General features: G+C 44.2%; 1 protein-coding gene across 1 annotated transcript in view; it reads right to left on the reverse strand.

Annotated features, from left to right (window-relative positions):
* The window catches only part of FA2H (fatty acid 2-hydroxylase), a 50023-nt gene extending 31514 nt beyond the window's left edge, over positions 1 to 18509 (reverse strand). Inside the window, exon 1 of the mRNA XM_065899278.1 lies at positions 18240 to 18509. Coding sequence (XP_065755350.1) covers positions 18240 to 18509 — 270 coding nt within the window. The remainder of the gene's footprint in view (positions 1 to 18239) is intronic.
* Positions 18510 to 25837: the final 7328 nt, after the last annotated feature.

A 25837-nucleotide genomic window follows, 5' to 3' on the forward strand; every position in this document is an offset into this window, starting at 1 on the left:
GCTATCCACAGGGAAGACACACTTAAGCCATCTAAAATATATTATCTCCTGACTGACCCAACTTCTATAAAACAACCAATTTCAGATGTAACACTCCGTCTGTAAGGATTAATCTCAAAATACTATTTTGCTGTTTTATTAAAGGAGAAACAAGACCATTGATTTACAAATAACCTCATATATCTCTATTCCAGAGACAAGATTCCTAAATGTGCCTTTTGTAATCTAATAACTTAAGAAAGAAAAATACCGTTGTTGTCTTTGTTTACAAAAGGGCAAATGATTATATTGCCAGAAACAATAAAAGCCACTGACCTGTTGTGTAAACAAAACAATAAAAACAACAACAAAAAACAACCTGCCTTATACCCACTACTTCTTTCTACTTATTCAAGCAATTGCCCCCTCTCCCTTCCTCAGGCATGGAATCTTCTCCCATTTGTAGCTGAGGATGTTGACGTTCAAGAGGTTGACTGGCTTCCCTCCAGTGACACAGTGAGTTCAAGAACATAAGACTGTTGAACTCTAAACCTGTCTTCTTTTCCACCCTCATTTATCCTGACAACTTCCAAATCCACTGCACATTTCTCAAACTAGCCAAGTCTACACAGTGAGCCCTGGAACTGGTACCTCCTCATGAGTAATAGCCTACACACCACGCTTTATGCTCAGGTGTTTATACCCATCACTCTAATGATGCTCAGCCCCAGGGGATGACGTCCTTGATCAGCCTCAAGGCAACCTGTCCTTCTGGGTGGCCAGTGCCTCTCTGACATGGCCACATGTCAGGGACATCACTGAATACACGATATGGTGTGATCATGTAGAGAGAGAGCAAGAAGGAGCCATTTGAGAAGGATGCAGGGACACCAGCTTTCTGGTGTCCAGATTAGGGTGCCACCATCCTAGAGAGAAATGCCTTGTGACTCTGGGCCATAGCTCAGACCAATGCTTTTTTGCCCAAGAGAACTTTCTGCAATGATGGAAATGTTCTAGATCTGTCCTGTCCAATATAGTAGTCACTAGCCACATATGTCTACTGAGTGCTTGAAATCTAGCCAGTGTGACTGAGGAACTGAATTTTTATTTATTTAATTTAAAATTAAATTGTCACATGTGCCTCGTGGCTACCATATTGGACACCAGATCTCTGGGCTCATATATTCAGCTACTATTTGAAATCTCTACCTGGGTGTTTCCTGGGCATCTCAAACCTAATAGGGTCCTAGTGAACTTTAATTGCCCCATCCCAAACCATGGACCCCCAACCCAGTATTCATCATTCCACAAATCAAACCATCTAATTGCTCAGGTCAAAACCTTGATGTCACTTTCAACTCCTCTCTTCCCTCACTCCCAATGTTTAATCCCTTAGCAAGACATTTCCAATTTCTATCTACTTCTTTCTGTCCCAATGGCCTCCCAGTCCAGGCCACCTCTTTTTGTCATCTGGACAACAGGGATGGTCTCTTAGCTCTCTTCCTGTTTCCACTCTTTTTAAATTAATTAATTAGTTAATTAATTAAGTTTTGGCGGTGTTGGGTCTTTGTTGCTGCACGTGGGCTCTCCCTAGCTGTGGCAAGCGGGGGCTACTCTCCACTGTGGTGTGTGGGCCTCTCATCGCGGTGGCCTCTGTTGTTGTGGAGCACAGGCTCTAGGTGCGTGGGCCTCAGCAGTTGTGGCATGTGGCCTCAGTAGTTGTGGCACGCAGGCTTAGTAGTTGTGGCGCATGGGCTTAGTTGCTCCGTGGCATGTGAGATCTTCCTGGACCAGGGCTTGAACCCGTGTCCCCTGCCTTGGCAGGCGGATTCTTACCCACTGTGCCACCAGGGAAGCTCCCTGTTTCCGCTCTTGCCTCCCTTCAAGCTACCATTCACATGGCAGCCAGAATGATCTAATAAACTATAGACCAACTTTGTCAGTGTTCCGCTTCAAGTCCTCCAGCCCCTTGTTCTCAGAGTAAAATCTAAGCCCCCTACAATGACCTGTGAGCCCCGCTGAGGTAGGGCTCCTGCTGACTCCCCGCTCCAGCCCACACCCACTCCCCGTCGCCCACAGCACTCCAGCAACAGCAGAGCCGCCTTTTGCATGCCTGATGTTACCAATCCTGCCAGACCCCAGGACCTTAGTGCTTGCTGTTCCTCTGCCTAGAATGCTTTTTCACCCAGTTCTTATGACAGCTCCTTTTCATCCATCATATATCAGTTCCCCAGAGAAGCCTTCCCTGACCATCCCCATCAGAAGCTGCAGCTGTCACTCTGTCACAGCCCCCTGATCTAAAATATATTTTCTGTCTGTCTGTCTATCTATCTAAAATATATTCTGTTACAGCTCTTGCCACCACCTGTGATTGTCCTATCTATCTCCCTCTGTCTACTGGTAGGTACCCCCCATGAGGGCAGTGAATAGTTGTCTTTTTATCCCCAGCATCGAGCTTGGTCTGGGCATGATGAGACTATATCCACTATGTTTGCAGGTGAATAGAGGAAGGAATGGTGGGGAGAAAGAGGCAGCCCTGCAAGCCCCTGGGACCACTGGGACAGTTGCCAGCCTCTGTTTCAGAGACCAACTGTCCCTGACCAGGGCGCGTGTCCCCAGTCCAACATCGTACTTGTCCAGGTGAAGACACAAGGACAGCAGGTTGGTGCAGACCCCACACGCCCTAGCTGGGGGGAGGGGTAACTCTGAGAGACTGAATGTCACCACTCTCCAGCTCCTCCAGGGGGTAAGTGGCCTCACCCAAGAGAGTCTGAGCACATAGCAACTCAGATCTTAAAAGCATCCATCCCTCACCACCTAACAGGAACCTGCCTTTTCTTAGCAGAAGCTGGGGCTAAAGGGGCTCGTAATCATCTATCTCAGTTTAATCTACATGCTCTGTCTTACAGAGCTCACATGATGTCACTGAAGCCGCAGAAAATCCTGTAGTGATGCAAGGAATAAGGAAATCAAGGCCAAGAGAGGTTTAGTGACTCATGCGATGTCACGTAGCCAGTAAGACCCAGAGCTAGACCCAGAGCTGCAGATCCCCGGCGCCTCCTCTCTCCTGGAGGGGAATAGGATGGGCTGCTAATTCAGCGCCCGCCACACAACTGCTCTGCACTAAGCTCCACTCTGGGAGCTTGGGGACGCTGATTCTTCAGTAATTCCAAGAGATCTACCTACTGAGCCACTTTCAGCGACTCCAGCTTTTCTATCTCCATTTTCCCTCTGCCCTTAGCCTTCTAGGACAGTGGGTTGCAAACTTTATGTTGTTTCTAAGGCACACAGAGAGCTTGTTAAAAGTACAGATTTCTGGGGTCTTGCCTTCAGAGATTCTGATTTTGTAGATTTGGGGAATGGCCCAAGAATATGAAATATATATATATATATATATATATATATATATATATATATATATATATATATATATCTCCTTATGGCAATTAATTCTCTAATTTAGTTTTATGTCTATTTTTTCACCCCCAGTGAAACATCAAACTTTTCACACAAGTCTTAAAGTATTAGAATCTCTGTTGCTACTAGAGCCATTTTTCTGAAATACAACGCAGTTCTCCAGTGCCTATCACATTCACTTTCTTCTAGGTTATCTGAGCGGCAGAAGTTGTTTAACGATATCTGTATTGGGAGGAATAGTATCTCTCTGCACCCCACCCCTGCCAAATTCATGTCTACCCAGAACCTTGTGAATGTGACTTTATTTGGACATAGTGTCTTTGCACTGATCATGTTATCATGAGGTCATACTGAGTTAGGGTGGGCTCTGAATCCAATATGACTGGTGTCCTAGTAAGAAGAGGGGAAATTTGGAGACACAGATGCAGAGACACAGGGAAGAATGCTTTTGTGCAGATGGTTGCAGAGACTGGAGTGATGTATCCACAAGCCAAGGAACACCAAGCATTGCCAGCTCCACCAGAAGCTAGGAAAGAGGCAAGGAACAGATTTTCCCTTAGAGCCTCCAGAAGGAACCAACTTTGCCAACTCCTTGATTTCAGACTTCTAGCATCTAGAATGGTGAGAATAAATTCCTGTTATTTTAAGTGCCCACTTTGTGGTATTTTGTTACAGCTGCTCTAGGAAACTAATACAATTTCATTAGAAATGTGACGCCTTGTTACACGTAACCATTCATGTGCTGTTACCTTGTTTTATTTTCCCACTCATCCTTTAAGAACATATTTGGGAGTGATGTCCATGATGTAACTACCCAGTATTTTTCCAACTTTTTATTATGAAATAATTTAAACATGCAGCCAAGGTGAAAGAATCTCACTGTGAACACCTGTATCCCTACTACCTAGATCCTACCATTCACATTCTACTCTTTCTTTTTAAAAGCACTTTTGGTACATACCTTAATTAAAAAATACGTTATTGCTAAAAAATGCTAGCCATCACCTGAGTCTACAGTGAGTTATTACCTTTTTGCTGTAAGAGTGTTTGAAATATTGTAAGAATTACCAGAATGTGACACGGAGACACAAAGTGAGCAAATTCTGTTGGAAAAACGGCACCAATAGACTTGCTTGACACAGGGTTGCCACAAGCCTTCAATTAAAAAAAAATGCAGAATCTGCGAAGTGCGACAAAGTGAAGTGCAGTAAAACAAGGTCTGCCTGTGTACACTGTGTGATTCTACTTCTGTAGTGTTCTGTGTATGTCTGAAAGAGGAGGAAGATCAGAGGACAAAGAAGTGCCTCACTGTGTTGTGTCACCTGTGGACAGTCCTAAGTAAAATGTTGATCCTTGCACCTCCCTACCAGCTAGTCTCACTGCCCTCCCCCCAAGGCTCCTGGAAACCCCGTCCCTACATCACAGTATGCTCCTATTATCCAAACAACACCACACTGGGACCTCCCTGCTTCCCGGAGCCTTTCTCCAAAGCCATCTCCTCACCACAAAATCCAAACCAGCATTCCCTCAGTGTGCTCCAATTCTGCCCAGTTCTAGCAGGAAAAAAGCCTAATTTACGTGATTGACATTAAGATCTGAATGACCAGAGGCAACCCTTTTAACCTGTCAGAGTTTTCATGCTTTTAATTGAGCTAAGATTTCTAACCTCTAGTTGATAGACCTTCAGACAATACTACTCGACGGTAAAATGATTGGAAAAAAAAAAAAAAGCGATTTTTAAAGGCTGGTGTATACCCACATCTAACGCTTGCAATCATGAGGTCCTATCTTTAGAAGCAATCACTAAATATGTGTTAAATTTATTTGCCTCCTTTAAAAAAATTAGGTATAAACTTCATATAGTGAAAAATTACCAATCTTAAGTGTATTGTTTGATATGTTTTGACAATTATATGCCTCCTTGCAGCCAATGCCCACATCAAGATGTAGGACATTTCCACCGCCCCAGAAAAATTAGGTATAAACTTCATATAGTGAAAAATTACCAATCTTAAGTGTATTGTTTGATATGTTTTGACAATTATATGCCTCCTTGCAGCCAATGCCCACATCAAGATGTAGGACATTTCCACCGCCCCAGAAAGTCCCAGGAATCTATTTTTAGTAAGGCCTCATTTGATTTTGATGAAAGGAAGGTAGAGAGGGATAAGTATTCAGTTCCCTTGACCAGAGGGACAAGAAGTTTTAGATTTACAGCGTTTTACAAGAGAGGTGCCAGTTTCCCTGATAGGGCTCCTCCCGGCTCTCCTAGCCTCTCCTGTTCATACACACATAGAACTTGACCTGTAGGCCCCTCCTCCAACTACAAGCTGTGGACACAAAGCAGGAAAGGTACACAGGACCCGCCCCCATGCTGAGTTCCAGCGGCAAGGCTGCCTCCAGACATTCCCTCCACACCACTCCTCATCCTTGCATTCCCTGCTGAAATCACTACCATTCCACAACCACTGCACACCCACTGTGCACCCCCCCTTCCCATGGGCTTTCGGACTGCGGCAGCAGCCTGTCTGAGCTTCCCTGAGCCACTTCCTCCCTGCTCCAGCCACACGACATCGGGGTCAGGGCGTGCTGGGCAGCCACAGCCCCTGAAAGTCAGACTTGACTGTATTTCCCCAAGGCTGGCAACATGGTCCAGAATTGATGCTCAGCTCTTATCCTGCCCTTTGCTTTCTCTAGTGGAGCAGGTGGGAGCAGGATGGAATCTAACAGAAGGAGGAAAGGGGAAAAAAAATCTGAATGGCTAAAACCTAATAAGAAAATGAGTGATTTCATTAGTATAGCATAGAGTCCAAGAATAGACCAAAATATAACTGTGAATGTTTGATGTGTGATAAAGGTTTTTGTTTTAAATCAGTGAGAAAAGATAGCTTATTCCATAAATCTACTGGGATAACCAGTTGGTCACTTGGAAAAATATAAACCTAAAATAATCTCTATTTTGTTCTTTACACCAAAAAAAAAAAAAATCCAGGTAGATAAAACATTTAAGCAAAAACAAACAACAACAGAATCATTAAGGATAAAAACTGTGAGAAGGATACAAAATATTTTTTGCATGCTTTTATATATAAAATCATAAAGTAGAGGTGGTCTTTCTAAGAATGATAAGATGACAGCTTTTACTACATGGAAAACTGAAAGGTTTAAATGGAGAAAAGAAAAAAATTAAACAAGCCAAAAGACAAATGAAAGCTGGAAGACAAGTAGTATTATGTATGATGGAAAATAGGCTAATATTCTTTATATATAAAGAATGATATAAATCAATAAGAAAAAGATCAACTATCCAGTACAGATGGACAAAGGACCTGAACATGCAGTTTACCAAAAAGGTGCAAATAATTTAGAAATGTATAATTTGAACAGGGAGCAAATTTTTTCTCCCATTGGCAAAGATTAAAAATACTGGTAGTACACAGCATTGGTGAGGATGTGAAGGAACAGGCATTCTTGTATGCTTTTGGAGGGAGTTTTAATTGGTACAACCTTTTTAGAGGGCAGTTTGGCAATATCCATCAAAATACAAAATGGATATCATTTTGATCTAGAAATTTCACATCTAGGACTCTATATTACAAATTTATTTGCATATGTCTGCAAAATGATTATGTAAGGATGCTTCTTGTAGCATTGATATAATAGGGAAAAACATCAATAGGGATAGCTATCAGAAAGAATGTTGACAACCTAGAAGAAATGGACAACCTTCTAGAAACATACAGCCCACCAAAACTGAATCAAGAGGAAATAGATAATTTGAAGAGACCGATCACTAGATGTGAAATAGAATCTGTAATAAAAAAAACTCCCTACAAAAAAAGTCCAGGACCAGATAGCTTCACAGGAGAATTCTACCAAACAAACAAAGAAGAACTTATACTGATTCTTCTCAAACTCTTCCAAAAGATTGAAGACGAGGGAACACTCCCAAAGACAGTCTCTTAAGCCACCATCACACTGATACCAAAACCAGAAAAGATATCACCAAAAAAGGAAATTACAGACCAATATCTTTGATGAATATAGATGCAAAAATTCTCAACAAAATATTAGCAAACCGAATCCAACAACACATAAAAAAGATCATACACCACGACCAAGTGGGATTCATCCCAAGTTCACAAGGATGGTTCAACATATGCATATCAATCAATGTAATACACCACATAAACAAAAGAAAAGTCAAAAACCACATGACCATCTCAATAGATGCAGAGAAAGCATTTGACAAAATTCAACATCCATTCATGATAAAAACTCTCACCAAATTGAGTATAGAGGGAACATAGCTCAACATAATAAAAGCCATTTATGACAAACCCACAGCCAATATAATACTCAACAGTGAAAAGCTGAAAACCTTCCCACTAAAATCTGGAACAAGACAAGGATGCCCACTCTCACCACTTCTATTTAACATAGTATTGAAAGTCCCAACCACAGCAATCAGAGAAGAAAAAGAAATAAAAGGTATCCAAATTGGAAAAGAAGAGGTAAAACTGTCATTATATGCAGATGACATGATATTATATATAGAAAACCCTAAGCACGCCACACGAAAACTACTAGATCTAACAAATGAATTCAGCAAAGTAGCAGGAAACAAGATTAATATTCAGAAATCAGTTGCATTTTTCTACATTAACAATGAAATATCAGAAAGGGAATGTAAAAAAACCAATAACTTTTAAAATCACCCCACCCCCAAAATATACCTAGGAATAAACCTGACCAAGGAGGTGAAAGACTTATATGCTGAGAACTAAAACATTAATAAAGGAAATCAAGGGACTTCCCTGGTGGTACAGTGGTTAAGAATCTGCTTGCCAGTGCTGGGGATATGGGTTCAATTCTGGTTCAGGAAGATCCCACATGCCACGGAGCAACTAAGCCCGTGCTCCACAATTACTGAGCCTGCACTCTAGAGGCAGCGAGCCACAACTACTGACCCCGTGTACCTAGAGCCCATGCTCCACCACGAGACAAGCCACTGCAATGAGAAGCCTGTGCACCTCAACTAAGAGTAGCCCCCACTCGACGCAACTAGAGAAAGCCTGAGCGCAGCAGTGAAGACCCAATTGAAACATAAATAAATTAATTAAATTAAGGAAATCAAAGAGGACTCAAAGAAATGGAAAGATATCCCATGCTCTTGGACTGGAAGAAAGAATGAAGAAAACTTTTATTGCTGATGTGTAAGGAAGTACAAAACATGTCATTAGGTGAAAAAAGCCGCAAGTTGCCAAGCAGCCTGTACCATACAACTCCTTTATGTGGGAAATAGAATAATATATGTGTTTCTCTGAGGCCACATAAGAAATTGTTGGTAGTGTTTACACAGGGACTAGGTTGGGAGGTGCACTCAATATTTTTTTTTGCACATTACTTTTTTTTTTTTTTTTGCGGTACGCGGGCCTCTCACTGTTGTGGCCTCTCCCGTTGCGGAGCACAGGCTCCGGACACACAGGCTCAGCAGCCATGGCTCACGGGCCCAGCCACTCCGCGGCATGTGGGATCTTCCCGGACCGGGGCACGAACCCGTGTCCCCTGTATCGGCAGGCGGACTCTCAACCACTGTGCCACCAGGGAAGCCCTGCACATTACTTTTAATGATTTAAATTTTTGTATGAACTATGTTCATGGGTAATTATCACAATAGAGAAAAGGAGGGACAAAGTGATGGCTGGGGTTACTACCATCTGACAGTATACAATATAACAAAATGCAAACTGACTGCAAAGTGGAAATTCAAAATCAATGCAAAAACTTTGAAAAATTTCATGAAGTCAATGAAAGTGAGAGAAAACTGTTTTAGTTACAGTTCCACTGCCAAATAAGGATCTGGCAAAGTCAGGCTGTTTAACACTAAAATACAGGCAATCAACAAAGGGTGAGGCCCTTCAAAAGAGGAGGACTTGTTTATTAAAGGATCAAAAGAGATCCTTAGCCCTTAAATACTCTTACTAAAATGATCTTTTTTTAAAAGTTTTAAAATTTTGGCTGCATTGGGTCTTCATTGCTGCACGCGGACTTTCTCTTGTTGTGGTGTGCAGGCTTCGCATTGCGGTGGCTTCTCTTGTTGCAGAGCATGGGCTCTAGGCACGTGGGCTGCAGTAGTTGTGGCTCACGGGCTCAGTAGTTGTGGCACACGGGCTCAGTAGTTGTGGCTCACGGGCTCAGTAGTTGTGGCTCACGGGCTCAGTAGTTGTGGCTCACGGGCTCAGTAGTTGTGGCTCACGGGCTTAGTTGCTCCGCTGCACGTGGGATCTTCCCAGAGCAGGGATCAATCCCGTGTCCCCTGCATTGGCAGGTGGATTCTTAACCACTGCAGCACCAGGGAAGTCTCTAAAATGACCTTTATGATCACACAGTGAACAGCCAATGCAAAGTTTAGAATGTCACAATGTACTTTCATACGTTTTTGTCAGAAAAACCACACATGCGCAAAACAACACTACTTGATTCATTACGTGCTCAGTTTAAGAACCAGCACCCAAGTGCAATCTGAATTTTGCTGTCAGATTTTTTTTTTTTTGGCTGTGCCACAGGGTTTGCAGGATCTTAGTTGCCCAACCAGGGATCAAACCCGTGTCCCTTGCAGTGCAAGCACAGAATCCTAACCACTGGACTGCCAGGGAATTCCCCTGCTGTCAGATTGAAATAAACTAAAGCAAACAACAAAAAAAACTTTTCAGTTTCATTTTTAAAGAGTATCAGTTTCCTTCTCTCAACCACTTGGCCCATTTTCTATGAAGTTTTGGTCTTCATTTAAAGTAGATTCACTTTAAGTGACCTTTAATCCTAGGAGTCAAGGACTTTCCTACTCAGGTTCAAGAACAACGGAATTTTCTTATGGCACCCTGTCTCCAGCCTGCATAATCTTTTACACCTGGCACTCCAAAGGGTCTTGCCCAGGACATGGGGAAGCAACAACTAAATCGGGTTGGTCTGTCCTGGTGCCTAACCTGGGATCATGGAAGCTGTATTTATTCAGCTAAATGTAACTTCTCCTTATTCCTCCATGGCAGCCAGTCTCAAAGTGTGGGCCTTAACTTGATTTAAAAATGTGAGATCCTGTGATAACAAATGGAAAAAAATAAAAATAAAAAAATTAAAATGTGAGGTCTTTCTTTGATCTTTGTGGGTAAGTGATGCTTGTTTCATAGACATTCATCATTACATAAGACTAGGAGCTATTTATTAGCAACTAAGCGGGTTATTATGGACTAGTAACATTTGGGATTTATAAAACAAAGCTAGCCATTGCTAGAGATCCCTAAAATCTCCAATTCCATTTTCCAGTGGGAAAGGCAAGCATCACGCAATGCTAAGCAATGTTAAAAATGTTCTGCTGGGCACAGAGGAACGTACAGAACTAGAACTCTACTCCCTTTAAATTCTATTTGTTTTAAAGGAGAAACTATGACTAATCCACTTAGGTAATTATCAACCACGTTTGTTGTAGATTACATGGTTCACTCTAAGTGTGTAGTCACGTGTATTTCCATCAAAGGAATTTTTGGCTACTAGCTTTCCTCTAACAGGACCTTAAGACATTCTGTATGCATGGTAGTTCAACACATCCCCTCAAATTTGCTTATCTGGTACTGCTATTTTAACACCTTGCAATATAAATACTATCGAAGTCAGAAAACAAAGCGTTTGAATAATTATGTCTTAGGGCTATGCTTCATAACAACAAATCCTGAGGATGAGGTTTCTATTTCTTGTTTTTTTTTTTTTTTTTTGCGGTACGCGGGCCTCCCACCGTTGCGGCCCACAGGCTCCGGGACGCGCAGGCTCAGCGGCCATAGCCCACGGGCCCAGCCGCTCCGCGGCCCAGACCGGGGCGCGAACCCGTGTCCCCTGCATCGGCAAGCGGACTCTCAACCACTGCGCCACCAGGGAAGCCCGGTTTCTATTTCTCAGTGATAACTTTACAGCTGTTGCTAGCATCCATTTTGTTGTTCCCCAGTCTTGTTACTATGACTGAGTTTGTTTTCCATCAGAGGGCAAGAGCAGGTGGGGAAACGGTCGTTAGAATCTTCTGCCCATCTTAGATGAGCAGCAATTAGAGAAGATTGAGAATCACCATTCGGAGATGACACGTTTTAGAGAATTTTGCATGAAAAGACACAGGAAACAGTAAACAGAACTGGAAACCCAGGAACCTGGGTCCCGCCTATGCACATCATCCAGACACTTATAGACACATGGGGACGGGTCACAGCCCTGAGGGCAACGAGGGCTCTCAATTGGCATTTTCTATGGTTAATTTCACTTCTAACCTTGCAGGGATGAACTTCAGTAGCCTTGTATGGAAGACGTTTTGCCAATTCTTTCTGGCGGCAAAACACTGAGGGCAAAGGTAGAAATGAGTGACTCACTTGACAGTCCTCCATCCTTTCCATCAACTCCCAACCCTTTTAGCTAACAAAAAAGAAACTGGAAAGAGGTTTATTTCTGTTTTGTTTTTTTTTTTTTAACATCTTACTACTTGAAGTATCTTGTGTGCGCTAATATCACCACTTTCCTTTTCAATCTGGTACACATATCAGTTTTCCAAGCAGTTCATTCATTCATTTATTCAGACATTTGTTACTTCCTGTTGGCAGGCACCAGTGTGCTACTGTCTCCTAGGGAAACCCAGATGAATCAGGCAATTCCAGTCTTCGGAGAGTTTACAGTTTAGTAGAGAAGATAAGACACATAGTGAAAACACAGTGAATAAGGAAGAACATTTTGAATGCTGTAAGGTAGGGAGAGGCCAAGTGCTATGAGAGTTTGGGAGAAGGAAAAACCCAGTTCTAGATGGGGAGATAAGGAGAATCTCTGTGGAAGAAATAGAGTTTGAGATGGACTTAAAGGATGTGGCAATCGGGAGCCACTGAAGATTTAGGAATCCCGCTGTAACAAAATCACATGCTCTTTGGAAAGCTTCACAACGCAATGGGCCGAAGGAAGTGTTGGCAGGGAGAGACCTGCCCAGGAGACTGCTGCAATAATGAGTATAACGCAGCTCTGGCCAAGGTAGGGTAGTAGTGGGTAGGCGTCCTGGAAGGAGGACTAAGGAGACCCATGAGGATTGGCATGGGGTCTGTCCCAGCCACTGGCTCTTTCCAGTTATCCCCCATTTTCCCCTCTACAGCCTCTGGATTCTCTAGGACACAGCAAGGAATGGAGACAGCTAAAAAACACAGATCATCTCCCAGACGTAGTATTGGGTGAAAGAAGCTGTACAGCAGAGCACACACTGTGTGACTTTTCTGGGAAATGAAGAGCAAGAGAAACTAGCAGTGGAGACTGAGCCGTAACGACCAGGGGTGTAAGGGGTGAAGTAGGCGGGATAACGCAACCCCCTTCAAAATCTACGTCCCAATACCTGGAACCCGTGACTATGTTATTTACATGGCACAGAGGACTTTGCAGGTGTGATTAAAGATTTTGTGATGAGGAGATGATCCTGGATATCTGGTGTGGGGGTGGGGGCGGGGGGGGGGGAATGGGAGCACAGTGTAATCACAGGGTTCCTTATAAGGGAAAGATGGAGGCAGGAGAATCAGAGTCCCAGAACGAGAAAGGACAGGAGAGCAGAGGTCAGAGCAATGTGACTGCTGGCTGGGGGCCAGGAGCCAGGGAACACAGGCAGCCTCTAAAAGCTGGAAAAAGTGAGGAAACGTCCTCCCCTAGAGCCTCCAGAAGGAGGCTGCCCTGCCAATTCATTTCTGACTTCGGACGCTCCAGAAACACAAGAGAATAGATGTGTGTCGCTTTAAGTCACTGAGTTTGTGGTAATTTGTTACAGCAGCAATAGAAAACCAAAGGGGTGAGGTATCCAGAAACCAGCTGAGGACAGCGTGTCAAGCAGCGGGGAGCGATCGCCATGTCGAGAGTTGCTGCCGGGCCAGGTGAGAACTGACCACCAGGGTTAGCCAGGTGAAGGTCCCGATGGCCCTGGCAAGGGTACTTTCAGTGCCGTGGTGGGTTTCAGAGAGAACAGGGCGCTTATTTCCTGTCTGTCTAAATGAATGAAGACGACATATGGACCAACAGTGAGTTGTGTGTCTTAAGATAAATAAATAAGGAAAGGGAAGATGATGGATGCTGCTCAGGCATCAATTTGCGTTCTTTGCTGGGAATGTTTCCAGAAATGATTACCCTCGGGTGTTTCTGAGATTCCTGCCTATTTCTTTTTATTTCCCCCATAGAGTCCTAATTTCCAACCTTCGCCCTAATTTGGGTCTCGAAGCCCCTTCTATCACTGAATTCTGAGGTGACACCAGGGGACACTCTTGGAGCCTGTGTTTACCCTGTGTCACATGGAACCACAGTGACTTGTGTCCCTGGCCCTCTCCCAGCTTGCGCTAGCTTCATCCTCCAGGTAAGGCTCACCTGGCACCACAGCAGGCCAGGGCTCACAAGTCCCTGGCAGGTAGCAAAGGACGGTGGCTGCTGACTGGCCAGGCAGGCCCACTTAGGAAGCCTTGTTGTGGGCTAAGCAGACCTCGACCCCCTTCAGTTAGCAGATTTCTCACATCCACTCCGCTCTGCAGGCAGGGGGAGTTTAGCAAGTTTCCCAATCATCAGCTTTTATCTGAATTCTCAGCTCAGACCGGCATTCCAAGCTGGGCTGTGCTCAAGCTGTTCCGGAGCCCCGGGTGGGGTGAGGACCCTGAGTCTTCCTGCACTTAGATCTCCTCCCTATTGTCCATCCCCATTTAGATACTCAAGCTCCAAAGTTCTGAATGGCTGGACCCCCAAAGCCTGGCAGAACCACATGTGGCAGAATCTGGGGACTTCTCAGCCACTCAGAGACAGACACACCTTGTGGGATTAGGATGCGACACACATTCAGACATTAGGGTTAACCCAACAGCAGGGGCTGGGGAGTCAGGGCTTGCCTTCCTCTAGGGTCTCCCCAAACAGAGGGCTTTTCTCCAGGGGCATGGTCAGATGTCTGCCCGCAGGAGGCCCCCTCAAGGTCTGGGTGTGTAAGATGGGGGGAGTATGATCTGCCTTTTCAGTTATATTCCTCTTGGTGGCAGGTCTGGAGTGAGGGAAGGATTCTGGTTGGACTGTGATGAAAGCTGCAGCTCTGTCACCAGAAAAATGCACAACCACGCATGTTTTACACACAATTTCATCTCTTCCATCAATCCCAGAAAGTGGTCCATAGAACTCCAGGGTTAAGAAGCTCTGCTCCTTGTGTCTTCAAAAGTGTGAGACTTGGGCTTCCCTGGTGGCGCAGTGATTGGGAGTCCGCCTGCCGTGCAGGGGACGCGGGTTCGTGCCCCGGTCTGGGGGGATCCCACATGCCGCGGAGCGGCTGGGCCCGTGGGCCCGTGGGCCATGGCCGCTGGGCCTGCGCGTCCGGAGCCTGTCCTCCGCAACGCGAGAGGCCACAATAGCGGGAGGCCACAACAGTGAGAGGCCCGCGTACCGCAAAAAAAAAAAAAAAAAAAAGTGTGAGACTTACTCCACTGAGGGCGCTCAGGATTTTAGGGGATAGGAGGATGAGCGTTTATTTTAATAGCTCTATTTTTAAAGTGCAGGTAAACCCTGATTTCACTGGGAATATTGCCTAGGGTGAGTAAACGGTAAAATAAAAAGTGAGTCTACTTAAAAATAAATATTAAATAGTTCAAGTCATATGCCAATTTGGAAAAAAACTGGAACAGTGATTCGTGGATGATAAGTCTGGGAAGCAGTATCTATGGCCTTGGGAGGTTTGGACCCGAAGTTCTTTTCTTTCCTATTTCTTTAAAAAAATTGCTGGTTGGGCTTCCCTGGTGGCGCAGTGGTTGAGAGTCCACCTGCCGATGCAGGGGACACGGGTTCGTGCCCCAGTCCGGGAAGATCCCACATGCCGCGGGGCGGCTGGGCCCGTGAGCCATGGCCGCTGAGCCTGCACGTCCAGAGCCTGTGCTCCGCAACGGGAGAGGCCACAGCAGTGAGAGGCCCATGTACCACACACACACACAAAATTGCTGGCTGCAGCTCAGTCAATGGATTTCATGCCCCACTAACAACATGAGCCACTCTTATCTAAGCTTGGGAGTGAGGAGCCCTGAGCGCCCAATCGAGAAGAGGGCCTGGCTTCCCTGCTCAGCCATCACTGATTCACTTCCTCAAGTCCAGGGCTACAAAAGATCTTGTCTCATCCCCACGGTATGTTGGCTCAAACAAGTTTGACTTGTTTCATGTGTGTGCTTCCCTGTGAGTGTGAATGTGTGGGTAAGTGTGTATACAGAGGGGGTGTGGCAAAGTGGGGGAAAGGGGAAACCAGTGGGGCTGAGCCTTGTCCCTGGAATTTCATGGCAGAGCTCCAGCAGGCTCCCTGCTGAGGACTACACTTGGGAAGAAGGACTTCAAGGAGGGGCACCATTCAGAAATGAGCTCCAAACAACAGAGCTGGTTCATGACGCTCCCCTTCCCCATCAACGCCCCTTCTGGTCTTCACACTACAGGAGCCGGGTTCTAGCCTCAACAGGTGTCAGCATCCCTGGTCCAGCAGGAGGAGATGGGAGAGGTGGAGAAGGCAGCATGGGGGTTGCCAGAAGGGCTTAACCAGAGAGAAGAACAGATATGTCTTCTCTCCATTCAGCCCTTATGAAGATGGTTTCTCTCTGAAAAGATATCTTCTCCAGATTTCTCCTCTGAATACCTCTCTTCCCCAATATAAAGACAACCCTACACTAGTTTCCAGAATAGCAGACAGAAGCTGACGAGCAACTGGAGTATTGGGTGACTACAGCCGTTGGTCAAGTTTGGGCCATGGGTTTGTAAATGTGGTGTTAATTTTTAGTTTTCTTCCCACATCCTCAGGTGGGGGCCCAGATATAAGGATGCCTGAAACATGGCCACACTGGGACTCTTGGGGTAACAGGTGAGTGCAGGGGTAAGAAACAAATTTAGACGCAGTATTCTCTGAAGGTCAGGTAAAGCAAAGCAAAACAAAGCCAAATCAAACCATAGTGCTGGGTAGCTAGCAGAGCTAGGAGGTAAAGCCATCTAGGGCAGCTAGCCAGGAGAGGTGCTCTAGATGGTGCTGAGAGGAGAGGCCACACCCTAAGGCTCCTGTTTATAGGACACAGTTACAATGTAGGATGGCTTCCATGAGCCATCACAGGCCTGGAAGTCTCTAGTATTCTGGCTCCCACCTCTCATTTCCTGCACTCAGCTTCAGTTATATCTATGGCTAAACCTTCTGCCCCTTCAGCATGACCTGACACCTAACATCCCCTTCCCTTGGTCATCGTCACCGTTACCTCTCACTTGGGCTATGGGGTAGCCTCCCGCCTGGTCTCCTCACACCCACATGGGCTCCTTCCACCCCTTCTTGGCATCGCAGCCAGGATGCTCTTCCAAAGATGCAAATCTGACCATGGCACACCCCTGCTTGAATCCATTACCTGGCTTCCCACTGTTCTTAGAATCAAGTCCCAAAACCTGACCACAGCGGCCCTGGCTGATCTCCTTCCACTCCCTCTCCTTGCCCAACAGCCTCTGGTCACATTGGTTTTATTTCTGTCCCTTGACTCTGCCAAGCCCTTACCCTTCAGAGCCTTCACACATTCTTTTCCCTCTGTCTGGAAGGTTCTTCTCACCACACTTCACCTGGCTTAAGCCCTATCCATTGATTAGCTCCCAGGGTAAATATCACTTTCTTCAGAAAGCTCTCCCTGATTCATACTCTGATAGCACCAGGTAATTGAAGAATTACTGTACGATTAGTATGTTACCTCATTAGCCTGTTAGGTCCATGAAGACCGTATTGCTTTTGTCCATTGATACCTCCTCAGTGCCTAGCTCAGTACTGCCAATCACTAAGGGACCAAGTGAGTGAGTGAATAAATGATTAAAGAATTAGGCAAGATGGCCTAGTGAAAAGCCACCTGGAACAGTGAGAGACAAGTCCTTTCATCCAAAGATCTAAAAGCACTTGCTGGTGCCATCTTGAATGCAAGAGCTAGAAGCAGGGAACAACTGTTGGTTTATGTCCAAGCATGATGGCCTCGCTGTCACCAGTCCTACAGCTGGGCCTGGGGAAGTCCTGAAGAGTCGGTTTTCCTCTGGCACAAGCCTACCTGGAACCCAACGGACAGGATCATCTCCCAGGCCCAAGGATCCTTGGGATGGAGAGAGCATTGATTTTGGAATCAGACACACTTGACTTTCCCACTAACTAGCTCAAATTACCTCAAATTCCAAACTGACCTCAAATCACAGTGCCTCCTGGATCCTCAGTTTCCACATCCTAAAATGGGGATAACAAAAGCCACCCCAGGATCAGTCAGAGGTTTAAATACAATCACGAGCCTGTGGTGCACAGCAGCAGGCAGCCCAGAGTGCTACTCCCTTCTCCCCAGCAAAACTGGCTTACCCCTGTCACGTCACTCTGCTGGACACCCAAGCCAGCACGCAAGACAAGGAATAAAGGGAGGTCTGAGGGGTGGGAGGACATAGGCCACCCAAGACACTGCGCCAACCTCTCCACGCAACCAGAGAAGCCGCTGTGCAAGACTAGGGTGGCACCAGGAAATCCAAACTAGCTGAGAAGGGTGACTGGCACCTTATGAGGTGGGAGAAGTAGCAGATAGAGGAGGGACAGGGGAAATGCTGGAGAGGAAGGGCAAACTCCTGGTTGGGGGGAGGGGGTGGTAGGCAGGCACCTGTTACCTGGAGAGAAGAGAGGTGAGGGCGGAGGCTGTCACCTTGGGTCCTCCTAGAGGGCAGGTGAACGCGGCCTGCTGGGGAGTGGCGAGTTGGGGCGGGGAAGGTGGGGGGAATAGAGGGTGTGTGACACCCGGGCCCGGCTGTACCTGAGGGTCTCCTTGCAGGTCTCCCACGTAGTACTGCTCGAGCCAGCGGCGCGCGTTGTCCGAGTGCCGGTGTGGTGGCCCGTCCAGGTCGGCGCTAACATCCTGACCAGCCCGTGCCCGCAGCAGCTGCTCGCCCCCTGGGTGGTGCCGCACGAAGCCGGTGAGGTCGTAGAGGCGGACCCCGCAGCGGACCCAGCAGGCGCCGTCCGCCAGGCGCCGCTGGACCTCGGCGAGGGAGAAGGAGGCGGCGGGGGGCGGAGCGGGGGCCATGGCGGGAGACGGGAGCTCGCAGCTCGAAGCCTGCGCGTCTGCTCCGCGACCGCCCAGCGCGCCTCTTAACATCCCCTGAGCCGCTGCCGCCTTGACTGGTCAGCCGTAGCCGCACCTGCTCATTTGCATGCCGCGCTCCCATTGGCCGCTCCTAAGGACGCTGCCTGTGTCCGGAGGGGCTCCTTCCCCATTGGCCGGCAGGACGCCCAGCCGACCCGAGCGGGCCGGGCCACGGGATGCCCGCCCTCCGTCAGGTGGTTCTGGGCAGGTGGAGGGAGCGCCAGCCAAGTGTGTCTCATTGCAAGAGAGCAAAGGTGGCGGGAGGATGCAGGTGGAGCAAGTCTTCTTGTTGCCGGCGGCTGTGTGGACGGACGTCCTCAATAGCCTGTTCGCCACCGGAATAACTCTTCTGCTGCTGCCTTATGGGAGAAACTTGCAGTTTTCCTTCCTCAGGCTGCAGGAGTGGGTGAAGAGTGGGGGAGGCAGCGTGAGAACTAGAGTAAGGCAAGGGAGACACTGGCCTCTGGCGCCCCCAAACTCAGTAATCACGATATACAATATTTTAATGTAATATTTAAAAAAAAATCATGTCGTGTACAGAACAATGCGAATGTGCTTAATGTCACTAAACTGTAAAGTTTAAAATGGTTAAAATGGTACATTTTATATTATGTATATTTTACCACAATAAAAAATATATATATAACAAAGAATTTTTAAAAATAGGAATATTGGCAAACCACAGCCAGTGGCGCCGGCCACCTGATTTTGTATATAAAGTTTTAGTGGAACCAGGACTAGTGAGAGGAGTGAGGCAGGTTGGTGAAAGTGAAGGGTTGGATCTCGTCTTTAACACTGTAAGTTCTGGTATTTTGTTCATCATGGATTTTTTTGTTTGCATTAGTTTTGAATTTTTAAAATGCTGCATTAAAATACACTTATTGTTTTTGTTTTTGTTTTCGGCTGTGCCATGCGGCATACAGAATCTTAGTTCCGGGAGGAGGAATCAAACCCCTGCCCCCTGCAGTGGAAGCTCGGAGTCCTAACCACTGGACTGCCAGGGAATTCCCTAAAGTATTCTTTATCTTGATTACTGAGTTTTTTTGGCACACCCTTAACTTTTGCCTGCAGAATGGCTGCCTCAGTTGCCTCACTCTAGTCTCATCTTCTGGGGAGGATCCTGAGGGACGAACAGAGAATCCTACTGCCATTATAGGAGGGGAAATAGGGACCTAAAGAAGTGAAGCCTGGTAGTCATGCTGGATGGAAGGGAAGAGCAAGTGCGCTCAATCCAGTTTTGTTTATAACAGGGGAGAACTGCACACAACTTTAACTGCCCAGCAATTGGGGATCTCACCTGAACTCATGATTTGTAATAAAAGGATCCTGGTACTGAGGTTGCCCCATTCAACTGGCCTTGGTCTCTCTCAGCAAAAGGTATTTTCAGGGTCACCCCTGTTTATGCTCTTCTGGGGTTGGGCCTCTATGCTGGGCCAGCGCTGTGGGGGAAAGCCTAGCTCAGGTGCCCTAGGGGCCACCCCAACTACAGACACGTCCAAGGCCAGGAGAGTTGTTCCTTCCTTCTCTCCTTCCCAAGAATTTCCTGGCTCACCCTCAGGGAGTAGGCAAGAGTTTGGCTGAGTATATGGGTCGGCTGTGGAAATGCTGTCCAACAGGCCTGGAGGGAGGCCTTAGGTCACTAATTTTGCTTTTCTCAAGCAGTGAATACGCAGTCACTCTCACTCCACTTCCACACCTACTCTGTTCTAAATACCTTGCATGTGCAAAAGCATTCAAACACTCCTGGGTGTCCTCAGGTACTTCCTGATGACAATATCTGTAGGCCACCCGCATTTGGATTTTTCACCATAGCCTTAAACTCGTATTGTCTGAAGTTAAGCAAGTAATTTAGTCATCTATTCAGAATTGTAACATTTCTTACCGTAGTAATTCCACTTCTAGATATTTGACCTTTCAGATTACTGTATAAAGATGTGTAGGGAGGAAAAATAATTTTCCTTCTACCCTTCTAGGTTCCTGGCTGAGACACTCCCTGAAATAAAAGATTAATAGGAGAACAACAAACTTAATTTCATATGTAAGGGGACCCCAAAGGTATGAGACCCAAAGAAGTGACCAGGGCAGGCAGCTTTTATACCTTTTGGACAAAGAAACAATAAATTTGTAAAGAATTGACAAGACAAAGGAGTTTGGGCTTGGAGTAGTATATTAGTAAAGAAGTAACAAGATTTTTTTTTATACAGACATCTCAGCTCTGAACTCCCTATCTCTAGTGATAAGAATGCCCTCTACCCTTCCGGTACATGGGAGGTACCTTTCACATGGAAGACTTATTTCCTGCTTTTAGGGGGGACAAAGCAGGGTCAGAGTGTCCTTCTTGTACCAGCTGTTTCTTAAGTAAATTTAATTCAAAATAATCAATAAGCCAAAATGGCATATTTTGGAGTGGCCTGCCCTGAACCCCATCAGATGTATGCATAATAATATTAATTGCGGGGACACCCCTGGCAGTCCAGTGGTTAAGACTCTGCCCTTCTGCAGGGGGTGCAGTTTCGATCTCTGGTTAGGGAACTAAGATCCCACATGCCGCGCGGTGTGGCCAAAAAATAATTAATTAATTGTGACATTGCTTATAGGCTAGAAACAACCCAAATATTCATCACTAAGGAGGACTGATTAAATAAATGATGGTGTATTCAGTGGAATACTATGTAACCGTTAGAAAGAATGAGGTAGATCTATGCGTACCGATAGGGAACAATCTCGTATGATATTGTAAGTGGAAAACAAGAAGAACAGTGTGTATGGTATGCTAATAACTGCTATTTTAAGTTCTTTAACTTTTAAAGTGTTTTAAATGCAAACAAAAGAGTATGTATACGTTCTAAAGCAAAAATAGTATAATTAATTCACTGAATTTCCCTCCCAACCCAAGAGCTAGGACATTACAAAAATTGCACCTACTCCTACACTCCAAAACTTCCATCTCTCTGCCTCCTCCCAAGAGGTAATCACTGTCCTGACTTTTGTTAATGTCCATGAATCATTTTGTTAATGTCCATGAAAATTTTTTTAATATTTTTATCACATCTATATGTATGCTTATACAATATATTGTTTAGATTACCTTGTTTCTGAATTTTATGAAAATCACATGACACTGTATTTTGATTTATGTAGCCTTTCATGTTTTACTCAATATTGCTTTAGGGTTCATCCATGTTCTTGAGGGTCACTGTAGGTCATCAATTTTCACTGCAGTGTCATATTCCACAATACAAATTTATTTACCCATTTTCCTTTACTTGCAGATACGAATTTGAGGGGGTTTTTTCTATTATAAGCATTCTTGTACATATGGGTACTTCAACTATACTTCAATAAAAATGTTCTATTTCAAATAATAAAACTCAGAATACTCAGAATGTATTTTTTTAAATTAATTAATTAATTAATTTATGGCTGCGTTGGGTCTTTGTTGCTGTGCATGGGCTTTCTCTAGTTGTGGCGAGCGAGGGCTACTCTTCGTTGTGGAGCACGGGCTCTAGACGCGCGGGCTTCAGTAGTTGTGGCACTTGGGCTCAGCAGTTGTGGCTCACGGGCTCTAGAGTGCGGGCTCAGTAGTTGTGGTGTACGGGCTTAGTTGCTCCACAGCATGTGGGATCTTCCTGGACCAGGGATCAAACCTGTGTCCCCTGCATTGGCAGGCGGATTCTTAACCACTGCACCACTGTATTTTTTAAAAAAAGAAATGAAAGGTATAAAGAGCAGAGATGAAGGCTTAAAAATCTCTCTATTTGCAGATAACATGATTGTTTACATAGAAAACATCAACTAATTTGCAAAGCAACCAGGACTAATAAGTGAATTTAGCAAGTTCACAGGATCCAAGGTCAAAATACAAAATCAATTATGTGTTAACTACTATCAGCAAACAATTGAAAAATAAAAATGTTAAATTCCATTTATAATAATGTCAAAAAGCATGAATCATGTGAACGAATTGAAAACTACAAAACCCTGCTGAGAGAAATGAAAGAGCATCTAAATAAATGGAGTTCATGGATATAATAAGTTCCAAGTTCATGGATTGGAAGGCTCAATATTAAGATCTCAAATCCTCCAATTGATCTAAAGATTCAATCCAATCCCAATCATAATCACACTAGGTTTTTTTAAAGAAATTGATAAACAATTATATAATTGAAATTTGCTAAGAGAGTAGTACTTAAATGTTCTCACCAAAAAAAGAAAAAGAAAAAGAAAGAAAGACAAGAAAAAAATTGACTAACTGCTTCAAAATTTACATGGAAATGTAAAGGACCTAGAATATCCAAAGCAATATTGAGAAAGAACAAAGTTGCAGACTTACACTTCCTAACTTCAAGACTTAAAACTTCATATTTGAAAGAGTGTAGTGCTCTCATAAGAACCGACAAATAGATCGATGGAACAAAACAGAGTCCAGAAATAGACACAAACAGATAACGCCATTTTGTTATTTTACTGAGATACAAAATTTGACCTTTTTAATGTATAGTTGTCCCTTGGTATCCACAGGGGATTTGGTCCAGGACCACCACCCTCTCCCCACAGATACCAAAATCCAAGGATGCTCAAGTCTTTTATATAAAATGGTGTAGTATTTGCATATAACCTATGTACATCCTCCTGTATACTTTAACTCGGCTCTAGAGTACTTATAATAACTAGTACAATGTAAATGCTACGTAAATAGCTGCTGATGCATAGCAAATTCAAGTTTTGCTTTTTGGAACTTTCTGGAATTTTTTTCCCCAAATATTTTCGATCTGCAGTTGGTTGAATCCACAGATGTGGAACTCATAGATATGGAGAGACAACTATACAGTTCTATGAGTTTTGAGCAACTTCTATACTGTTATAAAGATCAGGTTTGTCTCTCCTTTGGTCAATACCACATTGTCTTTGTTATTATAATAGCCTTATATTAAATCTTGATATCTGGTAAGTCTACTGCTCACTCCCTGTTCTCCTTTAGTGTGTCTTGGCTTGTATTAGGATTTTTCCTTTTTCATATAAACTTTAGAATCATTTTGTTAATGTCCATGAACAAGCCTATTTGGATTATGAAAGGAATTGCATTGAATCTATAGATTAAGTTGGAAAGGATTAATATGTTTGCAATACTGAGTCTTCCTATTTATTTGTTTTTTTTTTTTTTTTTTTTTTTTTTTTGCGGTACGCGGGCCTCTCACAGCTGTGGCCTCTCCCGTTGGGGAGCGCAGGCTCCGGACGCGCAGGCTCAGTGGCCATGGCTCACGGGCCCAGCCGCTCCGCGGCATGTGGGATCTTCCCAGACGGGGGAACGAACCTGCGTTCCCTGCATCGGCAGGCGGACTCTCAACCACTGCGCCACCAGGGAAGCCCTGAGTCTTCCTATTTACGAACTTGAGCTATATCTCTACTTATTCCAGTCATATGTAATATAGTTCCATGAAGTTTAAAATTTTCTGCATACAGGACTTGCATATATATGTTAAATTAATTTATAAGTATACCTTATAGGGTTTTGTTTTGTTTTTGCTATTGTCAACGGCTTCTTTTTTAAAAAAGCGTTTTTCGTTGAAGTATGACATCCATAGAGAAAAGTACACAAAATCATAAGGGTACAGTTCAATGAATTTTCACAAAATGAACACACACTTACCAGAAGATAGGACACTAGCAGTTCCACAGAAATCTCCCTCATGCCCTTTTCGCATCACTACTTCCTTTCTTCCCCAAAGAAAATCACCATATTGGTTTCAAAAACTGTACATCAGTTTTGTCTGCTTTTGATCCTTATATTAATGGAATCATATAGGGTGTGCTCTTTTGTAGCTACCTTCTTTCACTCAAATTATGTTCCTGAGATTCACCCATGTTTTGAGGTGTAGTAATCATTTGTACATTCTTGTGGCTGTATAGTATTTCACTATATGAAAAAGCCACACTAATTTATTCTTTCTATCATTGATACCTATTTGAGTTGCTTCCAGCTTGGGGCAATTAAGAATAAAGTTGCTATGAACACTCTTGTACATGTCTTTTTTTTTTTTTAGTATAATTGACCTACAACAATATGTTAGTTCCAAGCGTACAACATAGTGATTCAATAATTCTATATATTACAGGATGATCACAAGTCTACTTACCATCTGTCACCAAAGTTATTCCAATATTCTTGACTATATTCCTCATGCTGTACACTTCATCCCTGTGACTCATTTATTTTGTAGCTGAAAATATGTACCTCTTAATCTCCCTCACCTATTCCACTCATCCTCCTTCTCTCCCTCAGGCAACCACCTGTTTGTTCTCTGTATCTATAAGCCTGTTTCTGGTTTTTTTGTTTGTGTTTGTTCATTTGTTTTGTTTTTTAGAGTCCACATATAAGTGAATTCATATGATGTTTGTCTTTCTCTGTCTGACATTTCATTTGGCATAATACCTTCTAGGTCCATCCGTGTTGTCACAAATGGCAAGATTTCATTCTTTTTATGATTGAGTAATATTCCACTGTATATATACACCACATCTTCTTTATCTGTTCATCTATTGATGGGCACTTAGTTTGTTTCTAAACCTTGGCTATTGTAAATAACGTAAACAATGCTGCAATGAACATAAGGATGCATATATCTTTTTGAATTAGTGTTTTTGTTTTCTTTGGAAAAATCCCCAGAAGTGGAATTGGTGGATCACATGGTTGTTCTATTTTTAATTTTTTGAGGAACCCCATACTATTTTCCATAGTGGCTGCACCAATTTACATTCCCACCAACAGTGCACAAAGGTTCCCTTTTCTCCACATCCTTATCAACACTTGTTGTCTTTTTTAATAATAGCCATTCAAAGAGGTGTGTGTGGGGGTATCTCGTTGTGGTTTTGATTTGCATCTCCCTGATGGTTTGTGATGTTAAGCATCTTTTCCTGTGCCTGTTGGCCAACTGTATTATCTTCTTTGGAAAAATGTTTATTTTAAAATCAGATTGTTTATTTAGTTGATGTTGAGTTGTATGAGTTCTTTGTATATTTTGGCTATTTAAATCCTTACCAGATATATTGTTTGCAGATGTCTTTTCCCATTCAGTAGGCAGCCTTTTCATTTTGTTGATAGTTTTCTTTGCTCTGCAAAGGCTTTTTAGTTTGATGTGGTCCCATTTACTGAATTTTGCTTTTGTTTCCCTTGCCTGAGGACACAGATCCCCAAAAAAATATTGCTAAGACCCATGTCAAAGAGTGTACTGCCTATGCTTTCTTCTAGGAATTCTATGGTTTCAGGT

The sequence above is a fragment of the Phocoena phocoena genome, chromosome 20, assembly GCF_963924675.1.
Source record: "Phocoena phocoena chromosome 20, mPhoPho1.1, whole genome shotgun sequence".
NCBI lineage: Eukaryota > Metazoa > Chordata > Mammalia > Artiodactyla > Phocoenidae > Phocoena > Phocoena phocoena.